At 51.7% G+C, this 20946-nt stretch overlaps 1 protein-coding gene across 1 annotated transcript in view; it reads right to left on the minus strand.

The window, feature by feature from the left end:
* OPRD1 (opioid receptor delta 1) overlaps positions 1-13162 on the minus strand; it is a 32026-nt gene extending 18864 nt beyond the window's left edge. Inside the window, exon 1 of the mRNA XM_028113967.2 lies at positions 12936-13162. Coding sequence (XP_027969768.1) covers positions 12936-13162 — 227 coding nt within the window. The remainder of the gene's footprint in view (positions 1-12935) is intronic.
* Between the last annotated feature and the right edge of the window lie 7784 nt (positions 13163-20946).

The raw sequence follows: 20946 nt of genomic DNA on the forward strand, positions 1-20946 counted from the left end.
CTTAAACAAAGCATCTGCCCACCAGCCAGCCAGGGTCTGGTTGGGGCTCCCTCTATTTGTACACAAAGGGTGGTTGCTCTTCCCATTGGCAAAACAAGCCTGCTGGGCAGCAAGGGCTGCAAGCTATGTCCCTGCCCACCATTTAACAGGAGTGGCAAGTCGCCAGAAATTAATTAGCTGTCTCAGTTTTGGCACAGCCTGAGGAAGGAAAGTGGTTAATTATAACAAGGCATGTCACAGGAGAAGATTAAATGCTAGAACATGGAAATAAAGGGCCCTGAGTTGAACATGAGTGGGGGCCGGGGTGGCCAGGTCACGTTCAGCAATAAACAGGGCAGAGGCCTGTGCCGTTCAGCTCAAGAACCACAACCTGCTCATGGAAGCCAGCAAGAAGCTCTTCTCCATCACCCTGGCTCTGCTTCTGGCTTAAGGGTGGCTGGGCCAGGGAATGGGGCAGCCAGACACAATAGAGGCCCCAAGAAAGCAGAGTTCCTCAAGTGTAGCATGTCAGCCCACAGGTCCCTGGAAATAGGACATGCCCCTCCTACAAACACCTACTGACCTGCTGTCTGAATGTGAGACCCAAGGCTGGGGCTCCAGCTGTGAGCGAAGGCTACCCCCCCCACACACACACACACCTGCTCCTCTGAAGAGAGAGGGAGAGATGAGCAATCAAGTGCTTGAAAAACTATGTGTGGATGGGGAACACAGAGGACGCTATGGCAACACGGGGCGGGGGGGGGGGGGCGGGGAGGAGGGGTCTGTTGGCCTGGGGGCATTAGAGAAGGCTCCCCGGAGGAGGGATTTACGAAGCCAAGAAGCAAGTGTTACTCTAGAGAGAAGAGAGGCCTGAGGTTCCCGCACATCTTCCCCCTTGTCTTGTGGTTGGGGGATTTTTATTATAGATCCCAAGTACTCCACAGAGAGAACCTCATTGACGAAGTGTCAACTAGATATTTAGGAAATAGTGATGTCTCCTTCAGGTCAGGGATGGAGCTAGGAAATAGTATAGAAGATGAACGGGACACAGATCCCCCCCTCCAGGAGCGGCCAGTCGGAAAGGGAAGGCAAACCTGGAACGAGCAGTTATGTTACAACTAGAGAACACGGATTCATGACCGTCTGCTTGTGTGTAGCTCCCCTCATTCTCTGCGAGGCATGGACAAAGGCACTTGATTTACATCATTGCATTTCATCCTCACGACAAATGACTGTGGTAAGTAAGCACCATCACCACATTTGGCAGGCAAGGGGACTGAGGCTCAGAGAGGCAGAGAAACTTGCCCAAGGTCACACAACCTATAAGCTCTGGTACCAGGACTCGAGCTTGGCTCTGTCTGATTCTGTGATGATTAGTTTTATGCGTCAACCTGGCTGGGCTCCCGTATCCAGTTGTTTAATCAAACACCAATCAATCTAGTTGTTGCTGTGAAGGTGGTTTGTAGAAGTGGTTAATATATGCCATCAGTTGGCTTTAAGGAAGTTATCCTTGGTATTGAGGCTCAACCTTAAGAGCAAAACTGAGGGGACGAAGAAATTCTGCCAGTTGACTGCAGCCTCCGCTGTTGCCTGAGAGTTTCCAGCCGGCCAGCCTCGCTAGACCCCGCAACTGCATAAGCCGATGCCTTGAAATACATCTTCCTGGTTCTTTTTTCTGGTAGGACCCTGTCTGATACAGACCTGAAAGGCCATGCTCTAGGCTAAGGTGGATGCCAGGGAGCCACACACTCTCCTCACCAGAGAAGGGGCAAAGACACCAGCCCCAAGGGAAGTGTTGTAGAGATTTGAGAGTTTCCAAGCAAGGTCCCCTGTAGGAAGCCTTGTAATATTGCCAAAGTACATGCTCATTTTTGCCACAGTTGGATTTGATGGATTCTTGATAATTCGGAGTCCTTACCATTGCCAAGTAAATGTCCCACAATTCCATGTAAAAATACTGCATGCAAGTTTGTTATTCTTAGTGACCACAGTGTGGGTAATACGGGGACGATACAGTTTGCCCCACCTGTCCCCAGCCCCCAAGGGATACTCCTTGAGGACAATGGGCAAGGCTGGCCCTGTGCAGAGCACTTCACATCCATTCTCTCCTTTGACTCACACCCACTGTGGGAAGTGGATGCCTAGGTACTCCCATTTTGTTCACAGAAGGAAACTGACCCACAGGGCAGAGGTGTTTGTCTAGGAGTACCGAGTGGACAGAACCAGGATCCAAAGTCAGATGGTCCAAAAAACCCAGGTTTCTCCCCTCTAGGCCTTTGGCCATGCTGGGCCTTATCACATATCCCTCTGCCTGACACACAAGAGTTTCACTTTTGTTTTATTTATTAACAATTTATTATTTTAATAACTTTACAACTCAGTCTACCCTGCTCCACGGCCTCTCCTGATCCCGGCTGCTATAAAAAAGTCATTTTTCACAGTTGGAATCAGAGGGTGTCATGAATTCCACCTTCTCAGCCATTGCTTCACATTCTCTTGGCACACGCAGGCTCTGGGAGTCGGGGGGCCTTGGTTCACGGGCTGACTGCCATTTACCAACTGTGGCCCCGGGCAAGTGAATTAGCTTCTCTGAGCCTCAGTGTCCTCATCTGTCAAATGGAGAGAAACGTGCTACCAGCCTCAGAGTGTCAGGAGAATTAAATGAGATAAAATGTGGAAGGCGCTCGGCACAGAGCTGGCCACCCTGTCGGCACTTGAGAAAGATCAGCAGTGCTATTTTTGGTGTGAAGTCCTGTGGAGTCAATATGCCATGCTTTGCTGGGATGACAGGGCCTGAGCAGGTGAAGGGAGTGTCTCAGGGCTACCCGCCCCTCCTGCAGAACAGCCCTCTGGCCACAGGCTGGGCTCCACTTCCCTGCCCCACCTCTCCCCAGGGAGGAATGGAAAAATCACTAGATGGGGGGCACTTCCTAGCACTTCAGGAGCATGAGTTTTTGTAACAGAGGGAAACAGATTATCTCCATCTGTCCTGCAGGGGCATCTGGGCTGGCCTGGAGGAGTGGTTTTTCTCCCTTGGCTTAATCTTGTCCCAGGTTCCCGAGTGCTGGGAAACCAGCCAGAAGGCATCATTATCACCAACAACTTCCTGTTCCGGGCCAGGCCCTGAGCGAGGGCCATACATCTCCCTTTACCTTCACCTTCACCATTCCCTCTGCCTGAAACACTTCCTCTCAGAGGCAGGCCTCTGCTTGGTTGTCTCCTCGTCCCCGACGTCACCATATACAACTGCAGCCCCACCACTCTCTCATGGTCAACGTGTTATATCTACTCATTCATTGTCTATCTTTTCCCCCATTAGAATGTTGGCTTCATGAGGGCAGGGGCTGTGTCTTGATCACTGTTACATGCCTAGCCCCCAGAACCATGGCTGGTATTAGGAGGGGCTGCGGAATGTATGTTTGCCACAACCCTGTGAGGTAGGTGATTTTCTATCATCCCCATTTTACAGGTGAGATGAGCCCAAGGCTGGAGGCCAGCGAGAAGCAGACCCAGGTTTGAACCCCCACCTCTCTGCAACGTTCGGGGTTCAAACCCCTGGCTCTGCCCCGGGAATCTTGGACTTCTCTGGGCCCGTGAGATGTCAGTGGCCCCCAGGCCGGGTTGCCCTGTACAGGAACGCACTCCCCATGCTCCTGAGTATGACTATTTCTAGCTACCCTTTGGCTCCCCCTTAGCCCAGGTAATCCAAAGAGTGGAAAGAGAGACAAGGGGGGACAAGGGGTTAGGAAAGGCAAGTTCCAGTCCTGCCTTGGCCACTAACTCAAGAGACACTGAACCTCTCCAAGCCTCGGTTCCCTCATTTTTCAATCAGAGGGGCTGAACTTGACATACAGGTGGCAAAAGACAGGGCAATGGCTGAGAGGGTGGGCTCTGAGATCAGAGTGACCCGATTTCAATCTGACTCCGGGACTTGGAGCATGTAACAGGACTTCTCTGTGCCTCCAGGCTCCTCACCCATAAAAGGAGGCAACAAACTCAGCTCATATGGGTCTGTGAGGATGAAATGGGATAATATCTATATCTCTCTAAGCAGTCTGCCTGGCCCAAAATAAGTGTTTCATAAAGAGAATCCTCAGCCACGATTCACAGCCCTATGCCTTGGTGAAAAGGTCACCTCGGCAGGGGAGAAGAGTGAGGCCATTTCCGCCTCTCCCTGTGTTGTGTTCACTGGATGGGGCTTTTTGACCTCACAGGACTTTGAAGTTTGAGTTCTTTCAATTTATCAAGACTCAGAAAGCTACAGAAGACAAGATTCTTCCCGTACACACCCACCCTGGCCAGAGACAAAGCTGTTGATTTCTGCAGCTGCACTGGGAGCTATAAATCAAAAGAACCCAACCCAGACACCCCATCCCACCCCATATCCCCCAGCTGGTAATAGGGCCGCTGCAGCCTGCAGGATGGTAAATTGCTAATTTAAGCCAGGCTTTCTCCTCAAGCCCACGATTATCCCTCTTCCTGTGCATGTTATGATATTCTGGGTAGCCAATTGGATTTAGAGGTCCCAGGACTCTGAGGTTAATGAAATCATGCCTTGCCCTTTGCGTAGCCTCCAGACAGGCATCATCTGCCAGGAAGGGGAATCTGAGATCACAGCATCTCTGAATCTCAGTGGTGGGGAGGAGAGCCTACAATCATGTTTATCTTTTCTCCACCCAAATCTCCAGTGCTGTGCCTCCACCCAGTGGTTTTCCAGTGTCCTCTTGCATACCTTCAGAGATGGGAAGCTCCCTACATTACACAGCAGCCCATACCTATTTGGAGAGTTTTTTAAAGCTTTATTTATTTATTTGAGAGAGAGAGAGATAGTACATGTGGGAGCACGAGTAGGGGGGGAGGGCAAAAGGAGAAGGAGAGAGAAATTTAAGCAGACTCCGTGCTGAGCACGGAGCCCAACGCGGGGCCTCATCTCACAACCCTGAGATCACGACCTGAACTGAAACCAAGAGTCAGATGTCCAACCAACTGCACCACCCAGGCATCCCTGGAGAGCTTTGACTGTTAGAAATTTCCTTGTATAAATAATAAGAGGTGTACACAAATATACGTGTTCAGGAATGTCCACAGATGCATTTAGATTGGCATAGTATTTTTTTAAAGATTTTATTTATTTATTTGAGAGAGAGAATGAGAGAGAGAGAGCACATGAGAGGAGGGAGGGTCAGAGGGAGAAGCAGACTCCCTGCCGAGCAGGGAGCCCAATGCGGGACTCGATCCTGGGACTCCAGGATCATGACCTGAGCCGAAGGCAGTCGCTTAACCAACTGAGCCACCCAGGTGCCCTAGATTGGCATAATATTGAAAATAACGTTAAGTCCCCCCCCAATAGAACACATACAATGCAGCCATCAAAAAATCATGTTTTCAAAGAATGTTTGATAACATGACAACACACTCATGAGCTAATGTCAAGTGAAAAGCAGCTTACAAAGTATTATATATAACATGATCACTATTCCAATACTGTGATCCTGATATCATTAAGACACACACAGAGGCAAAAAGAGAGAGAGAGATGAGAAGGAAATACACCAAAATGACAAAGCTTTTTCTCTTTGTAGTGAGATTATGGGTAATGTATGTCTCTAGTTAAACTTCTCCATATTTTCTGAAATAACTGTGTTACCTTTACCGCAAAAGAAAATTTCTAATATTGAGCTAATAAAACTTCCCTATACAATCTACCCAATAATTCCAGTTCCTCTGGGGCTCAATAAATACTGATCGATGGGGCGCCTGGGTGGCTCAGTCATTAAGCGTCTGCCTTCAGCTCAGGTCATGGCCCCAGGGTCCTGGGATGGAGCCCCGTGTGGTGTTGGGCTCCCTGTTCGGCGGGGAGTCTGCTTCTCCCTCTCCCTCTGCTCCCCCACCGTCCCCCCGGCCCCCAACTCATGCTCTCTCAAATCAATAAATAAAACCTTTAAAAAAATAAAAATAAATGCTAATCGAAAGAATGAGAAACAAGCCTTTGAAACAGACATGATGGAAAATGTTTACTGAGGGGCGCCTGGGTGGCTCAGTTGGTTAAGCGTCTGCCTTCGGCTCAGGTCATGATCCCGGGGTCCTGGAATCAAGTCTGCGTTGGGCTCCCTGCTCAGCAGGGAGTCTGCTTCTCCCTCTATCCCTCCCCACTGCTTGTGCTCACTCTCTCTCTGTCAAACAAATAAAATCTTTAAAAAAAAAATGTTTACTGAAAACTTGCCAAATGCCTGCTTCTGTGCTGAAGTCCTCCACATCATGCCTCTCTCAGTAAACGGCACAGCTGGGCTGTGATCCCAGGTCAGTCTGGCTCCGACATCTGGGCTGTCGACCGCTGTCAGCCACACAGAGGCCTCGGAGGTCTGCAGACTGCAATCTGCCCGCTCCCCCCTTCCTCTAACTAGATGTCACTAGCTCTCGCTCCATGTGTCTCGTGGACAACAGTGGCAGAGTGGACACGGAGTGGGTTTGGAGTCAGAAAGACCTGAGTTTGCACCTTTTGGACTGTGAGAGGTGGCTGCTCCCTCTGAGGCTTCCCACCCTCATCTATCCATAAGAGTCCTCAGCTTGCCATTGCAGGGCCGTCGTGAGGGATGGAGAAGCCTCTGGCACACAGCGGCGGCTCAGGAGAGGCTGCCTGGTGCCCTTGGTGACTCTGGGCTCACCCCAGTGTATCTGTGAGTCACACACACTCCCCAGGGAATGAACCCAAGAACTGGAAAGCAGCAGGCGGGGGGCAAGGCCAGGAGGTACCACAGGGACACCAGTTGGGGCTGCTTGCTCTCCCTGCTCAGCCTCTTCAGTGGGGGGGGGGGGTCACGTGGTCCAGCCTCCTGCCTTCTGGAAGGTTGGACAGCACTCCACTGTATGTATTTATTTATTTTAAAAAGGACATTGGGTTTTCTTTGTTTTTAGAGAAGGAGGGGGAGAGGGGCAGAGGGAGAGGGAGACAGAGAGAATCCTAAGCAGGCTCCACGCCCAGCACGGAGCCTATGCGGAGCTCGATCTCATGACCCTGAGATCGTGACCTGAGCCAAAATCAAGAGTCAGACGCTTAACTGACTGAGCCACCCAGGTGCCCCAGCACTCCATTTTAGAAAGGGGACAAGTGAGGCCAGGGTTTCACTGACGCATCCAAAGTGGCACAGCTCTCTTCCATTGCCCTAAGCCAGCATCTTGGGTTTCCCCGCATTGAGGCGCTCCCCCTCTGTCCCACCCCATGCCCACCCACACTCAATTCATCCTCTTGAACACCATTCTGCACAGATCGCTCCGAAGTCCTCTTCCCCATCGCCTGTGGCTCAAAGCTCCCTCATTTCCTGGTATGGTCACCTTAGCTCCCGGAGAGCCCGCCTGGCCCCGGCTCCCACTGCCCAGACCTCCAACTCCTGCCCCAGGGCAGCCTCTGGCCCCTGACACCACCATGCCGGCCAGTTTCTGGGCCTCTCCTCCATCCCTGGCCTCCCTTCCCGCCAGAGCAGTCTGGCCAAAGCTCAGCGCACAGCGGACACTCCTGACAACCATGCCAGGCTGAGAAGGACACCTACTTGTGAGGGTGGGTCCACCTTCACAGCCACCCTGGCCCCTGGCACTCACTCAGCTCCGCCCCAGGGTGAAATTCCCCACCCCCTGCAGCTCTCCGTGATCCTGGGAACCTCGCTTTGCTCGTGCTGTTCCCTCTGCCAGGAATGTTCCGCCCCTCTCCAAGTAGCCAACTGCTCCTGCCCCTTCATGAGGCAGCACAGGCAGGACCTCCTCTGGCTGGGTTGGGGGCTTGCCCTGGACTCCCACAGCTCCAGGAAGCTGGAGGACCTGGCGGTATGAGAAGCCAGGGGCCATGCGGAAGCTGCAGCTGCGGGTCTGAGCCATGGGAGCTGAGGCTGGATGGGTCTGGCAGGGGTCAGCATCAGCAAATGCTTGTTGAATAAGTAGATGTGCAGACAATTAAGGAAGCAGGCAAAGGGCAAAGATGGAAAACATAAACAATGAGGCCCCAGAGCCAGGAGCTGCCTGCCTGGAGCAGTTAATCACAGCACCTGGCACACACTAAAGGCCTACTGTGTGCTTGGTGCTGGGCTACAGCCTCTACACACATAAACTCATCTAATCCTCTCCCAAATCTACCCAGATCACCCCAATTTCACAGATGTAGAAATGAGGCTCAGGGAGGGCAAGCTGTTTTCCCAAAGCCACACCACTAGGACATGGTCCAGCTGAGATTAAGACCTCACTGGGCTCTCACCTGGCCTGGGGGCCCTGGGTCCACGGACTCCAACCCAGGTAAGAGAGGGGAGGGAGACAAGAAGGCAAGGGGCTCATTCTGGGCCTCCAAAAAAACAAGGTGGGGACTCAAAGCTCCCAATCCTGCAAAGTTGACCCCTGAGCACCTGTCCCAGCAACCCCTGGCACCTCGGTAGTAGAGAAAGGGGACAGCCAGAACTCCTCATTCATCTGTCATGACCCCGCCCCAGTCCAGGCGCCCCGGCCCAACCTCCCTTCCCGGCTCTGTGCGGCAGGCACTCGGGATGGGAGGGAAAACATGCTGCTTTACCCATGTCGGCCTATCATCTTTAGGACAAAGATGTGTCTGAGTCACGTACTATGATCCATACTTTATAAATGAAACTGAGGCGCAGTCCAACTCACTAAAGATCTTAGGAGGTAGCAGAACCACGCTTGATCTGAGGAGAAGTCAGAAGAGACAGGGGCCAAGGGAGAGACCAAGGGGCAGAGAAGCGGGGGCCTGAAACGGTCATGAAGAGGCAGCCTGAGGCTGGTTACATGCAGGGGACAGGATAGGGGAGGGAGGGTTGGTCAGAGACACAGCAGGGTACGAGCCTGCTGAAACCAGGACCGGGGAGAGGTGCAGGCAGGGAGACAGGGCAGGCTAGGCAACAGACAGGAGGCCGTGTGGAAAAGCATCGACTCCATTGTCCTGCCTGGATTCTGGGGCAGGCAAACGAGGAAGCCCTAGGCCATGCAGAGGGAAGATATGCAGAGTCACCTGTCAGAGATGGGGGTCTGCTAAGCCCTTCATACTCTGCCCTACCCAGTGGGCCACCAATGGGAACTCTGAGATGCCAACCCCTGCTCAGGGCACGGCCCACCCAGAAAGAGGAGCTGTCGGGCTTCTGCTCTGAGGACCCACAGGGTCACCACACTGGCTGAACCCACACTGTGGGACTAAGGGGTGATGCTCTGCCTGGGGACCAGATGTCCCCCAAATCCTGCTCACACTTCACAGAAGCCTCGGGAACTAAAAAGCACAATTCCCAGAAGCCCCTCTTGGGCATCCAAAAGGATGAGTGGGCTTCTCAAGTGGGTCCGTGAAGTAAGGAGAGGGCCAGAGTGTAGGGGAGGCAGGAATGGAGGGTGCTTCATGATGTGGGATTCTGAGGTTCTTTTTTCTCAGCCCCTCATCCAGGTCAGGCTCTTCCCTCCGCCTCTTAGTTAGCTACCCACTCCTCATCCTTCAGCTTCTCAGAGGTCTTCTCTGAACTCCCTGACTAGGTGAGACCCCACACACACATTGTGGGCTCCCAAAGCCCCCACCTACTCTTCCATCGCCCTCAGCACAAACACAAGTTTGTTAGTTGACTAGCTGATGTTTGTCAGTTCTCCCACCAGGAGGGCAGAGACAGTGTATTTTTTTCCTCACCATTGTATCTCAGCATCTAGCCCAGTGTATCCATAGAATTTTCTTGAATGAGTTAATTCTTTTCATTCCTTCATAGAAAGCCCATCCCTTTTCTCAAAGTGGGTAAATGGCTCAGCTACAACACTGTTAATCCTGGCCACAGCCCTGGACACATTGTTTCTATTCCCACTTTACAGGGGAAGAAATGAGCTTCAGAGAGGTAAAGTCGCTACCCCCAAACACATGGCAACAAGGTGGCTTTGAACTCAGGATTTAAACCTAGATATATCTGGCTTCAGAGCCCCACCTCTGCCACTACATACCACCCCGCTTTCACAGCCCAAGGGTTTCTCTGGATCTTCCCTTGGAAACCTGCTCCTGCCCCCAACTGTCCGAGCTGAGGACTGACAGGCAGAATTCATTCCTTCAACCATTCATTCATTCAACCAATCAACTGACCCACCAAGCCCTGCATGGGGTTGTGCCAAGCCCTGCATGGGGTACCAGGAAACCAGGTAGATCAGGGGCTTCTCTCCACCCTGGGCTCCCCTCTTTCCACTGCTCTTGGGACTTTGCCAGCAGAAGCAGAGCACCAGGCAGCTTCCCTATCCTTAGCCTCGCTGTCAGTGGGGAAGAATTCAATGCCAGCCCCATCATTACCCCTTCCCCCAGGACAGCAGCCTAAAATACTTGGGCCAAATAATGTGTAGGTTCACAATCCTTTTGTCTCCATTGTTCTCAGATGACCTAGGACATGAGGAGGGACAGAATTCTGCCCCCTCCTCCCACGTAATTCTTTGACTATCCCCCACCCCAGGCAGCTCTGGAAAAAGTTCTAGACTTGAAGTCACAAGACCAGGGTTTTAGCTCCAGGTGTGGAGCTAGCTGTGGGACCTGTGGAGAACAAGTCACCCTGCCTCTCTCTGAACCACGGATCCCATATCTGCAAAATGGAAGTGATCATATTGAGGATTCTAATGCCCAACCCACAGGCTTGTAGGTGAGGATTAAATTATTCAGACCCAGAGAGACAGTTATCACATACATGATTGGCCTGGGGAAACGTCTTAGCAACATGGGGACGTTGCTTGCAAGATGCGTTTGATAATGGGATTTGGGGAAAGTTGGTTGGGAGCAGTTCCAGCAAGCTGAGCCCAGAGCATTCCTCGAGTGGACCCTCAGAAGTGAGGGGCCTTCCCCTGGCTCACTGGGAGTGGGGGAGCTGTGTTCATCAGCCCAACAGCCAGAGTCCCTGGAGAAGAGGCTGGGAATGGGACTGAACACACTGACATGTCTCTCCCCACTCTTCAGCACCTAGAGCCCCCCAGAGAGGGTATGTGCACAGAAACTCTGTGGATTTCAGGCACTCTGAATCTTAGCTGTCCTCAGGCCCACTTAGGACAAGTGCCTCTTTCACCCTCCCTTCTTTAAAAGGCACTAGATTCTAAGGGATCTGGAAAATTCTTCCTCTTCATCACACAGACAGCTTCCACTTACTGGGTCTAGGCACCAGGCCAGCTGCATTTTATATGTTTTTTCACTGACACTTCACAAAACCCTGTTGAAGAAGGCTCTATTATTACCCCATTCTATAGATGAAGAAACTGAGGCTCAAAGAGTAAGTTATGTACCCAAGTCACAGAGCCAGTTCATGGCAGGGCTGGGATTCATACTCAGGTTGGCCCCACTCTGAAGCCTGAACTACCTTCAAAGACAAAGTGGGGAGAATCACTGACTGACAAAACGCACAGCAAAGATCAATCCTGCCTGTGCTTGGGGGAATTTTCCTACTGTAGCTGGTAATGAGTCACTGAAAGCACAGGAAATTCTTGTGCCCTCCACTCTTCCTGGGGGAGCAAAGATGCCAAAGCCCCAACACCCACACACCCATCCAATGCTCCAATGCACGACACTCTGTCCTGCAGAGATCCCAGACTCTGGAATTCCGACTCCCACCTGAGGAGACTGGGTCTCTATTCTTCAGACAGGGAAACTGAGGCAGATGCAGCAGACGGTGGGACAGGAGGAGCGAGGTGCCCACTGTGATGGGCATCAGTGACTGGGCGGAGACCAACAGTTCGTATCTGAGTCCAACTTCCGAGTCCACAATCTGCCCTCTGCCCTGCTGGGTGGCACCACAGCCCAGGGAGGTTTAGGGCTGTGCCCTCGGTCAACCAGCCTGGGTGACCCTTTTCCAAGTATCAGTAAATACAAGGGCATCTTTGTCGTTATATGGATAGGAGTTTCCTTTCGGTCCTTCTTGCCCATGTCTGAGCTGGCAGAACTGGGTCAGGAGGCTGCTTCCAGGCAAGCTGATGATGTTTTAGATTCTCTGAGAAAGTCCCAGCACTCTACATAGATACCGAGAAGAGAATTTCGCTTCCTGAGGTGAAAGCACAAACTCCACTCCCACCCAAACAAACCAGTGCTGCCTCTAGCAGAAAGAAAAGCCTGTTCGAGAAGAGGAGAGAGTGAGACGGGGCATTTGTGAGGGGCTGAGACTTCGCTGAATCACTTTCAGAGCTCGAGACCAGATGGCCACTGAGGAGGGAAGCAGATGACTGACTGGCTGGCCCACAGCCCTTGCCTGCTGTACCCAGGAGCCATGGACTCTCCTTCAGCAAACGCAAACACAGGTGCACAAACACAGGGTCCAAAGCCACTCGGGGAGCTCTCCTCCCCCGCGGGCTTCAGGGACTTGACAAGAAACAACACAGTCATATAGTCACAATCTCATACAGAGAGACTCACCCACTGACAGTGTGGGACAAGCACACACCAACATAGGAACCCCAAGAGATGGTCATCAAATGGGACTTGGTAAATGTCCCCACAGCATGGTGCAGACACCCAAGCACTCTCATGTCCCCACACCCGCACGGAGAGCCGGCTCCCCAGAAGCCCACTCCCAGGAGGTTTTAGAGGTCCAAACACTCAATACATTTGTACTGTCACGAACACAAAACCACCCACTCACAAACTGTAACAGACACACTAACTGTCGCCAAACTATCCCACATAGCCTCATGCAGAAGAAAGGGGATGCGAACAAACGATCAAATGTCATTTAGTCTCACACACACACACACACACACACACACACACACACACACACACACACACACACACGGCGCGCACACGCACACTCTCTAGCGTCCTTCTCTCAATGAAAGTGGTCTCCTCGCTGGGCCCCAGGCTCCCCCTGCAGGAAGTGCGGAGACGCGGGGAGCCCGGGGTCTGAGGTCAGGGTCCCTGGTCCGAGGTCCCCACTCTCACCCGGGGGGGGGGGAAGGGGGGGGACAGGCCGCAGCGGACTCACCGGACGATGCCGAACATGACGAGCACGTTGCCCAGCAGCCCCACGGCGCACACGGCTGAGTAGAGTGCGGTGATGGCGATAGCCAGGGCAAGGGACGAGGCGCTGCGGGCGGCCGGCGGCCCCGACGCATTGGCGCCTTCGCTGGGGAAGGCGCTGGGGAAGGCGTCCGAAGCATTGGCGAGGAGCGGGGGCTGCAGCGCGGCGTCGGCGGAGGGGGCCGGCTCCATGGCGGCCGGGTGGCGGGTGCCGCGTCCCTCCCCGCCGTGCGCCCTGAGCGCAGAGACCCGGTGCGAGCGACGCGCGAGGGCCCGAGGCCGCGGCCCCGACGCCACGGGCTGCAGCGCCCCGGCCACCCGGCCGGACCCGCGCAGCCCTCCGCGCCTGGCCGCCAGCCCCGCCTGTGCCCCCCAACCCCAGCGGCCGCCCGCTCTTCCGGCCCCGAGCGCTGTGAGCCAGAGCCGCTGCGGGCTCCTCGGACGCGCCCGCCGCGCGCACCACGTGGCCCAGAGGAGGCCGCCAGTCTTCGCCCGCGACCGGGGGCGGGCGCTGCACCACCAGCTTGGAACTGGGCCGGGGAAGCTTCCCACTCCTCCCTAGGGATGCTCCGCGGGCTCGGGTGCACCCCGACCCCGGCCAGGGGTCACCTCCTCACCCTTTGCCGCTTTGGAGTCAGAAGGAACTGGATGTAAATTCCGCGTTTTGCCCCTACTCTAAGGAACAGAGTGACCTTGAGCAAGTCATTTAAGCTCTCTCAACCTCATTTTCCTCGGCTGTAAAATGGGGATCCTCACACCTCCTCACTCTGAGTGTCGTTGTGGAGACGAAGATGACCCGAGTAAAGAACTCAGCTCGGTGCCAGGCACACAGTTAGGTGCTCCATAAATAACATTATCAGCCCTGATTTTCCTGCACCCTATTCACTTGCTCAACAGATGTTTTTGGGTGCCGAATATAAGAGCCGGGTACTATTGGGGAATCCAACCATTAGTGAACAAACCCAGATGCGGAGCCCACCTCCTGGGGTTTACAGCCCCGTGGCCAATCAATCCTAGCATCACACTACTGAAGACAAAGTGAAGGAAAGCAAGGCAAGGCATTCCTGTGGCAGGGCCAGGAAAACCCAGAGGTCAGCATGTGAAGTTTGGGGAGGAACTAACTTAGTGAAGGAACAAGTAAAGGGCATTCTAGACAAAGGAACCATACGTAGCAAAGACCCTGTGGTCAGAGGAACTAAAAGGTCAGGAAGAGGAGAAAGCAGGGAGCAAGTGTGTGGAGAATGGGATGATGTAGTAGGCAGGGTCTCAAAGACTGTCTTAAGGATCACTCGGCTGCTGTAGGAGCACAGGAAAGGGGGGGCACTTCCCACACCCTTGCCCTAACCTGACCAGCCAGGACCCAGAGCCATCCTCCTTTTTGGGGCTGCTGTCCTTCCCAGAACATTCTCTCTACCCACCATTACTCTGTTCCAGGCCCCCTCTCTACCAACCTTTACTCTGTTCCAGTCACTGTGATAAGCACTTTACTCATGCATCAACACTTTGGAATACATTCTATTATTAGTGTGCCCATTTTACAGATGAGAACACTAGGCTAGGTACTATTTTACCCCTTATGATAATTATTTCTATCTGAGCTTGTTTCCTCCTTGGGAAGACCAGACCTGATCTATCCCTACACCCAGCAGAGGGCCAGGGTTACAGTGGGTGTTCAGGAAATACTGGTTAAATAAATAAAAGTCCCAAGGGGGAATGGAACGGGACAACATTGGGGTTCCCAAGCTCTAGATTCTGGGGAGATGCTCTTGGCCTGTGAGTAGCTGAGTAGGGACCTTCACTCACATCACTCTCCAGCTTGAGTCATCCATCTACGTGCAAAGCTCTTACCCTTTCCTAGAAAGAACAAAGCCAGAATTCCCAAGTTCACCCTCCTCTTCTTTCTCTTTGCCTCTCCCAGCTGCTGTCCAAGCCCCTCTACCAGCTACAGCAGACTCCCACCCCAAGGCTTTCCCCTTTTTCAACCATCTAAGGACTCATCAGATAGGCCATTTTTTAAGGTTACTTTGTTCTTTTTTTAAGTAAACTCTACACCAACATGGGGCTTGAACTCATGACCCCAAGATCAAGAGTCGCATGCTCCACTGAGCCAGCCAGGAGCTCCCAGGTAGGCAGTGTTTGCTCTGTGGTCACAAGGGCTGCCGAAACTCTTCCTTGTCCCAAAGGGCCTGCTACTCTGGTGCTAAGGGGGAGAAAGTGGGACGAGGAGGACTACTTTTTAGAGTTGTGTCCCCCTCCCTACCTCTCCAACAAGCCAAATTTCTTCCTACCTCAGGACTTTTGCACACTCTATTTCTTTCACTTGGAAGTCTCAGCCAATTCTCCAGGCTAAATGCTATCCATCCTTCAAGTTTCAGCTTAACTATTACTTCCTCCACGAAACCTTCACTGACTGCCCCTCCCAACTAGAGTAAGTGCCCCTGATAATTTTTCTCGTGGCATCATGTACCTCTTCTTTACAGAATTTCCACATATTTATTTGTGTAATCATTAGATTTTTGCGTATCACCTTTACAACAGGGCTTGTGCATTTCCGTACCCCCATCTTAGTACAGTCCCTGGTGCTGGATGAGTAACTGAATAGGAAGTTCAAGTCCAACTTTGGTGAGCTCCCATTTTGATGAGGAAGGGCCTAGGAATCCTTTTAAGCAACTATCACCCTTTGCATAAATTCTGCAACCACATCTTATTTGGAACTGAAATACTAGTTGCCAGCTCCACCCCCCCCCCGGGCTTTTGGCTAAGTCTCCCCACCTCCTTGGCATTGCACTCGGGGCCCTCACAAGTCGGGTCCCAATCAGGGCATACTGCTTCCCTCTTCTAACTCCATCCCTATCCCCACCCCAGTGGTGTGCTCCTGCCATACTGGGCTGAAGGGAATTTTTAAAAACTGCATCCCACAATGGTTTTTTTTTAGTTCCTCCCAGGTACAGAAATGCTATGGTGGAAAGCTGCAGCTATGGTGGAGGCAAAAGACAGAAAAAGAGTCCCCTTGGGGCACCTGGGTGGCACAGTCGGTTCAGTGTCCAACTCCTGGTTTTGGTTCAGGTCATGATCTCGGGGTCCTGGGATTGAGCCCCAAGTCGGGCTCTGTGCTCGGCAGGGAGTCTGCTTGGGATTTTCTCTCTCTCTCTCTCCCTCCATCTGCCCCTCCCCTGCTCCTGCTCTCTCTCTCTCAACTAAATAAATCTTTTTTAAAAAAGAGTCCCCTTAACCCCTCCGAGCCTCACTTTTCTCATCTATAAAGCAGAGGTACAGGATTGGGGTGAGGGTTTGGCCAAACAGCAGAGGCTCTGCCAACCAAGAAAGGCTCTGTGAGCATGAGCTCCTATGTGGGGATGAGTAAGACCATCGCTCTCTTAAAGGAGCTCACAATCAAGAAGCTGGGAAAGATATGTAAATGACCAAGTGCATGAGCAAAATAATTGCTAGAAAAACATGCGTGCTGCTACGGACTGCCCACTTTAAGAGTTTGCTTGCTGTCTCTGCTCTCTCATGGGAGAATACAAGTCAGCGGTCTGCAACCCAGGAGAGGGTTTTCACCAGGACCCAACCATGCTGACACCCTGATCTCCGACTTCCAGCCTCCCGAACTGTGAGAAATAAATCCCTGTTGTTTATAAGCCTCTCTGTCTAGGGTGTTTTGTCAGAGCAGAGCCCAAACTGACTGAGACACATGCCAGGTGCACATGAATTACCCCCACTGAGGACACTGAAAGAAAGCATGGAAACCCGAAAGGCATCTAAAGGGGTATCCCCAGTGGCCTCCCTAAGTAAGTGGCTTGAAGAGATCAACTCTTACTTGAATGTGAGCATCCTGGTCTATCTTTAACCGGTAGTCTCATTTCCATGGTCACAACTCATGAATAATCCTATTGGCTACCATTTATAGAGAGCTTGCTATGTGCCAGGCACCGGGCCAAGTGCTTTGAGGAGTATCTCATTTAATCTTCAACAGCCCTCTAGGCGTGAGGTTCTACCATTAGTATTCCATTTGCCAAAGACTAGGTTAGCTGCCCAAGCCAGAGCTGGGATGCCAAGCCAAGTCCGTGTGACTCCAAAAGCCAGTCCCCTGACTACCACCCTACACTGCCTTTCAGAGCGAAAACTAGAAAGTCACCCCCCAAAACACAAGAACCCATCACTCCTGTCTCTGCTTAGCAGAATTTCTCCACTGTGGAGGGTGATGAGTCACTTGGAGCCCAGGAGATTCTTGAATCCGACCCTGCTCTTGGAGCAGAGTAGACACAGTCCTCCATGCCTGGGTCACCAAAGGGTTTGGCTCCCCTTGGGGCTTGTCACCATCCTTGACTTCAGGGGGAAAAAGAACAAAAAACAAAAATGGATGGGAAATCCTAGGCCAATCTAGGGCATCAGCAGGCGTCAGCAGTGGAGAAACAGAAATCATTGAAGGAGTCAGAGCAGAAAGGAACTCCCTGGGGAAGCTATTAACAATTTAGTATGTGGGAATGTGGCTCCCACCTGCCAAAGAGACAGATCTGCCTGATGGAAAATACTGTGAGTGAGCGAGCGAGCGGGCAGCTCCCCTGGGCTGCCTTTCAGTCTGGCTTCATCTGCAAGCCCCGGGAGGGCGATGACCTTAACCATAAACATAAAATAATAACCACTTGCATTTGCAAAGCACTTCTGACTTTCCAAAGCACTTCCAGATTGATGACTTCATCTTTATCTTGACACCATCCAATTATAAGGGGAGGTCAGGTTTCATTATCTTCTGTTTCTAGCTAGGAAGACAGACATCTAGAAAGCCTGGGTGAGATGCCCAAGGATACACAGAAGATCAGTGAAGGAAACAGGGTTGGCACTTTTCCATCCAGTTGCCCAAGCCAGAAATCTGTGAATCCTTGACTCCTCTCTCTCCTCCCCTCGGAACCTCACCTCTAAGCAATCACCAAGTCCTGTCCATTCTTCCCAGATAACGCACGGAGCCTGCCATTGATCTTCATCCTTACTAGCATCTTCCCAGTCTGACATGCCAAAATCGCTTCTGAAACAGCCTCCCTTTATCCAGGCAGTACCGTGGTCATAGGCACTCCATGCCTTCACCTCTCTCTCTCACCAGCCCCTTGTACCACCTTCCCCTTCACATGCCATCCTCCAGCCAAAATAAGCTGCTGTTGTTTCTCCAAATAACCTGCTTCTCCCACCTCCAGGTTCATCTACGTGGTTAAGCAGAGGGGGGTGGTTTGGGGTCAGACTGGTTGAAATCCCAGCTCAGCCACGCACTAGTTGTATGACCTTGTGTGAGTCATTTAACTTCTTCCATAAGCTTCATAAAACAGGGACAACAAAAGCACCTGCTTTACAGCACCCAGCATGTAGGCAGGGCTCAATATGTGTTAGCTACTGCTGTGACGATGGTTCCTCTGCCTGGAACATTCTACCGCAGGCTCCCCAGCCCCTTTGTCACCAAACCACCTCCTACACCCCCATCACATCTCAGCTGAGATGTTGTTCCCTTCCCTGCTCCTCCAGATTAGTTTCTATCACACATTGTCTGTTCCCTGGAGGCACATCTCCCTCCTGGGAGCGCAGTCAGGTCCTGGGTTCCTAGAAGACTATCCCACCCAGACGTTGCTGGGGAGGCTTGGGTCTGTCCAAAGGAAGAGGGAATGGAGTGGAAGAGGGAGGGTGGCCACAGCAGGAGAGGACTGGACTCCCTAAGGAGAGGACAGAGGAGGTTGTAGGTTTCCTGAGTGAGGACTTTGATGAGTCGTAAGTAAGAGCCTGGATAATTTCTGCAACAAGTTCAGAGTCAAGGGAGGAGAGATAAAGGCTCCTGCTTTCAAGTGGACCCTGAGGTCTTAAACAAAAGCATCTCAGAGGTGACCTGGATGGATAGAAGGCCAAAGGTCTTTGCCTCATGTTTCCTGGATCCTGCAAACCTCAAGGAAGGGGAAGGAAGGCTTAAACTATCCCCCTACCAGGCCCTCTCCTCTCTGACGCTGGATTTTCCCACAACCTTGGAGGATGGGGGGCAGGGGGTGGAGTTTGTTTTATTTATTTATTTTCAAAATTGTTTTTGTAGCACTGAATGCTAAGGAGGAAAAGCACATACCTGTTAGAGGAAACATCATGAGGCCCAGACCAGGCATCGACAAAAGACAGATGAAAATCACTGTCTTCGGAAGAAGGAAGGTGACAGGGAGAAACTGAAGCTGCAAAATCTCCCGCCGCCTCCTTGCACCCGGGATTAGACCCCTGTCTGGACACTGCCGGCCACCTGCCCAACAACCATGTCTTCACCTTATTCTCTGCAACTGAACTCTGATCAGGGGTAGGGGTGTTCCCTTGATTTTGGGAAAGGGAGCTCCTTTCCCCGCCTTAGGGGGTAAACTGACCTAAACAAATTATGTAAATTATGGCAGTCTTTAGATTGCAAAATGATCACAATTCTTCATTCCTCTTTGTGTCTATATTCTTGGCCATGGGACCGTATGGCTCTTCCGATCAAGCAGTGGAGTCCATTTCCTACCCCTGTACTTGGGTCAGCTTTGTGACTTGCTTTGCCCAAAAGATGGGATGGAAATGACAGCATGCCAGCTCAGAGTCTAGGATCTCAAGAGGCCTTGCATCCTTCCATTCGATCTCTTGGAACTCTACCACTGCCATGGAAACAAGCTTGGGCTAGCTTGCTGGATAAGAGACTCATCACCCCATCACCCCCATTTGACAACCAGCCAACACTAGGCATGTGAGTAAGACGATCGTAGACCAGGCAACCCACAACCGACCCTACAGTGGACCACAGGCACAACAAGGAAGACCAGCCAAGATCAGCTGAGATCAGCCCAGGCTGACTCAGATCACAGAACTACTCTGCTATACACAGACAGCTGATGGACAATAAGTGGTTGTGGTTTCAAGCCACTAGGTTTGGGGATGATTTGTTAAGCAGGAGCCATCATAATACATACTTCCCTACATCATCCTCCATCCTACAGGTGGATATGTAACCAATGAGATGTAAAAACAAATCTGCTGCCAGGCTTTCTTTTCCCAGAACAAAAAGCAAAGGCCCATCACAAGAAAACTGTTTGCCCAAACCACCTTGGGATGCTGATATAATGCCTGGAGCTGTAGCAGCCATCCTGCAATCATGCAGTAAACGTGACAATGAAAAGCCAGTATGGTGAGGTTGTCAGTAGAAAGATGGAACAAGCCTGGGTCTTTGGTGATGTTGTTGAGTTCTAAGTACACCAGCTCTGGACTGCCTATGTCAAGACCTCTGGTGTAAGCTACTCCTAGTCATGTCCTTTTATTACTTGCAGTTTAAAGCTTTCCTGAAGGATGCATCCATGCATGGGTAACAGCCCAAGAAGAGTGACACTGAAATAAATGAACATGGTTTCCTGGCATGAATGCATATTTGTTTTGAAACTGAGGGGTGGAAATCTGTGATTAAGAGTATGGACTCTGCGTTTGAACACTGGGTCTGCCACATGCTAGTTAGTTGACTCTGGATAAGTTTACTAACTTTGCCAAGCCTCCATTTCTTCATCTATTAAGAGGGACTGCTAATAACACATATTTGATAGGACTATGAAGAAGATAAATGGGGCAATGCAAACACAGAGCTTGCTGCAGTTCCTGACACAATGGAAACATTTGATAAGCTCCCATCCTGGCTAGTACTGTTTTTTTTTTTTAATATTTTATTTATTTATTTGAGAGAGAGAATGAGATAGAGAGAGTACATGGGGGGGGGAGGGTCAGAGGGAGAAGCAGACTCCCTGCTCAGCAGGGAGCCCTATGCGGGACTTGATCCCGGGACTCCAGGATCATGACCTGAGCCGAAGGCAGTTGCTTAACCAACTGAGCCACCCAGGGACCCCTGGCTAGTACTGTTATTACAGTAATCTTCCTTTCTCAATGTGAGGCAAAGTGATTCCCAGACCAAGACGGAGCCATCCCTGGGATCTGGCCAGTGTTGGGTC

Source organism: Eumetopias jubatus, unplaced genomic scaffold, assembly GCF_037043125.1.
Source record: "Eumetopias jubatus isolate StellerSeaLion01/CBP00866 unplaced genomic scaffold, mEumJub1_p1.0 scaffold_4, whole genome shotgun sequence".
In the NCBI taxonomy this organism is placed as follows: Eukaryota; Metazoa; Chordata; class Mammalia; order Carnivora; family Otariidae; genus Eumetopias; species Eumetopias jubatus.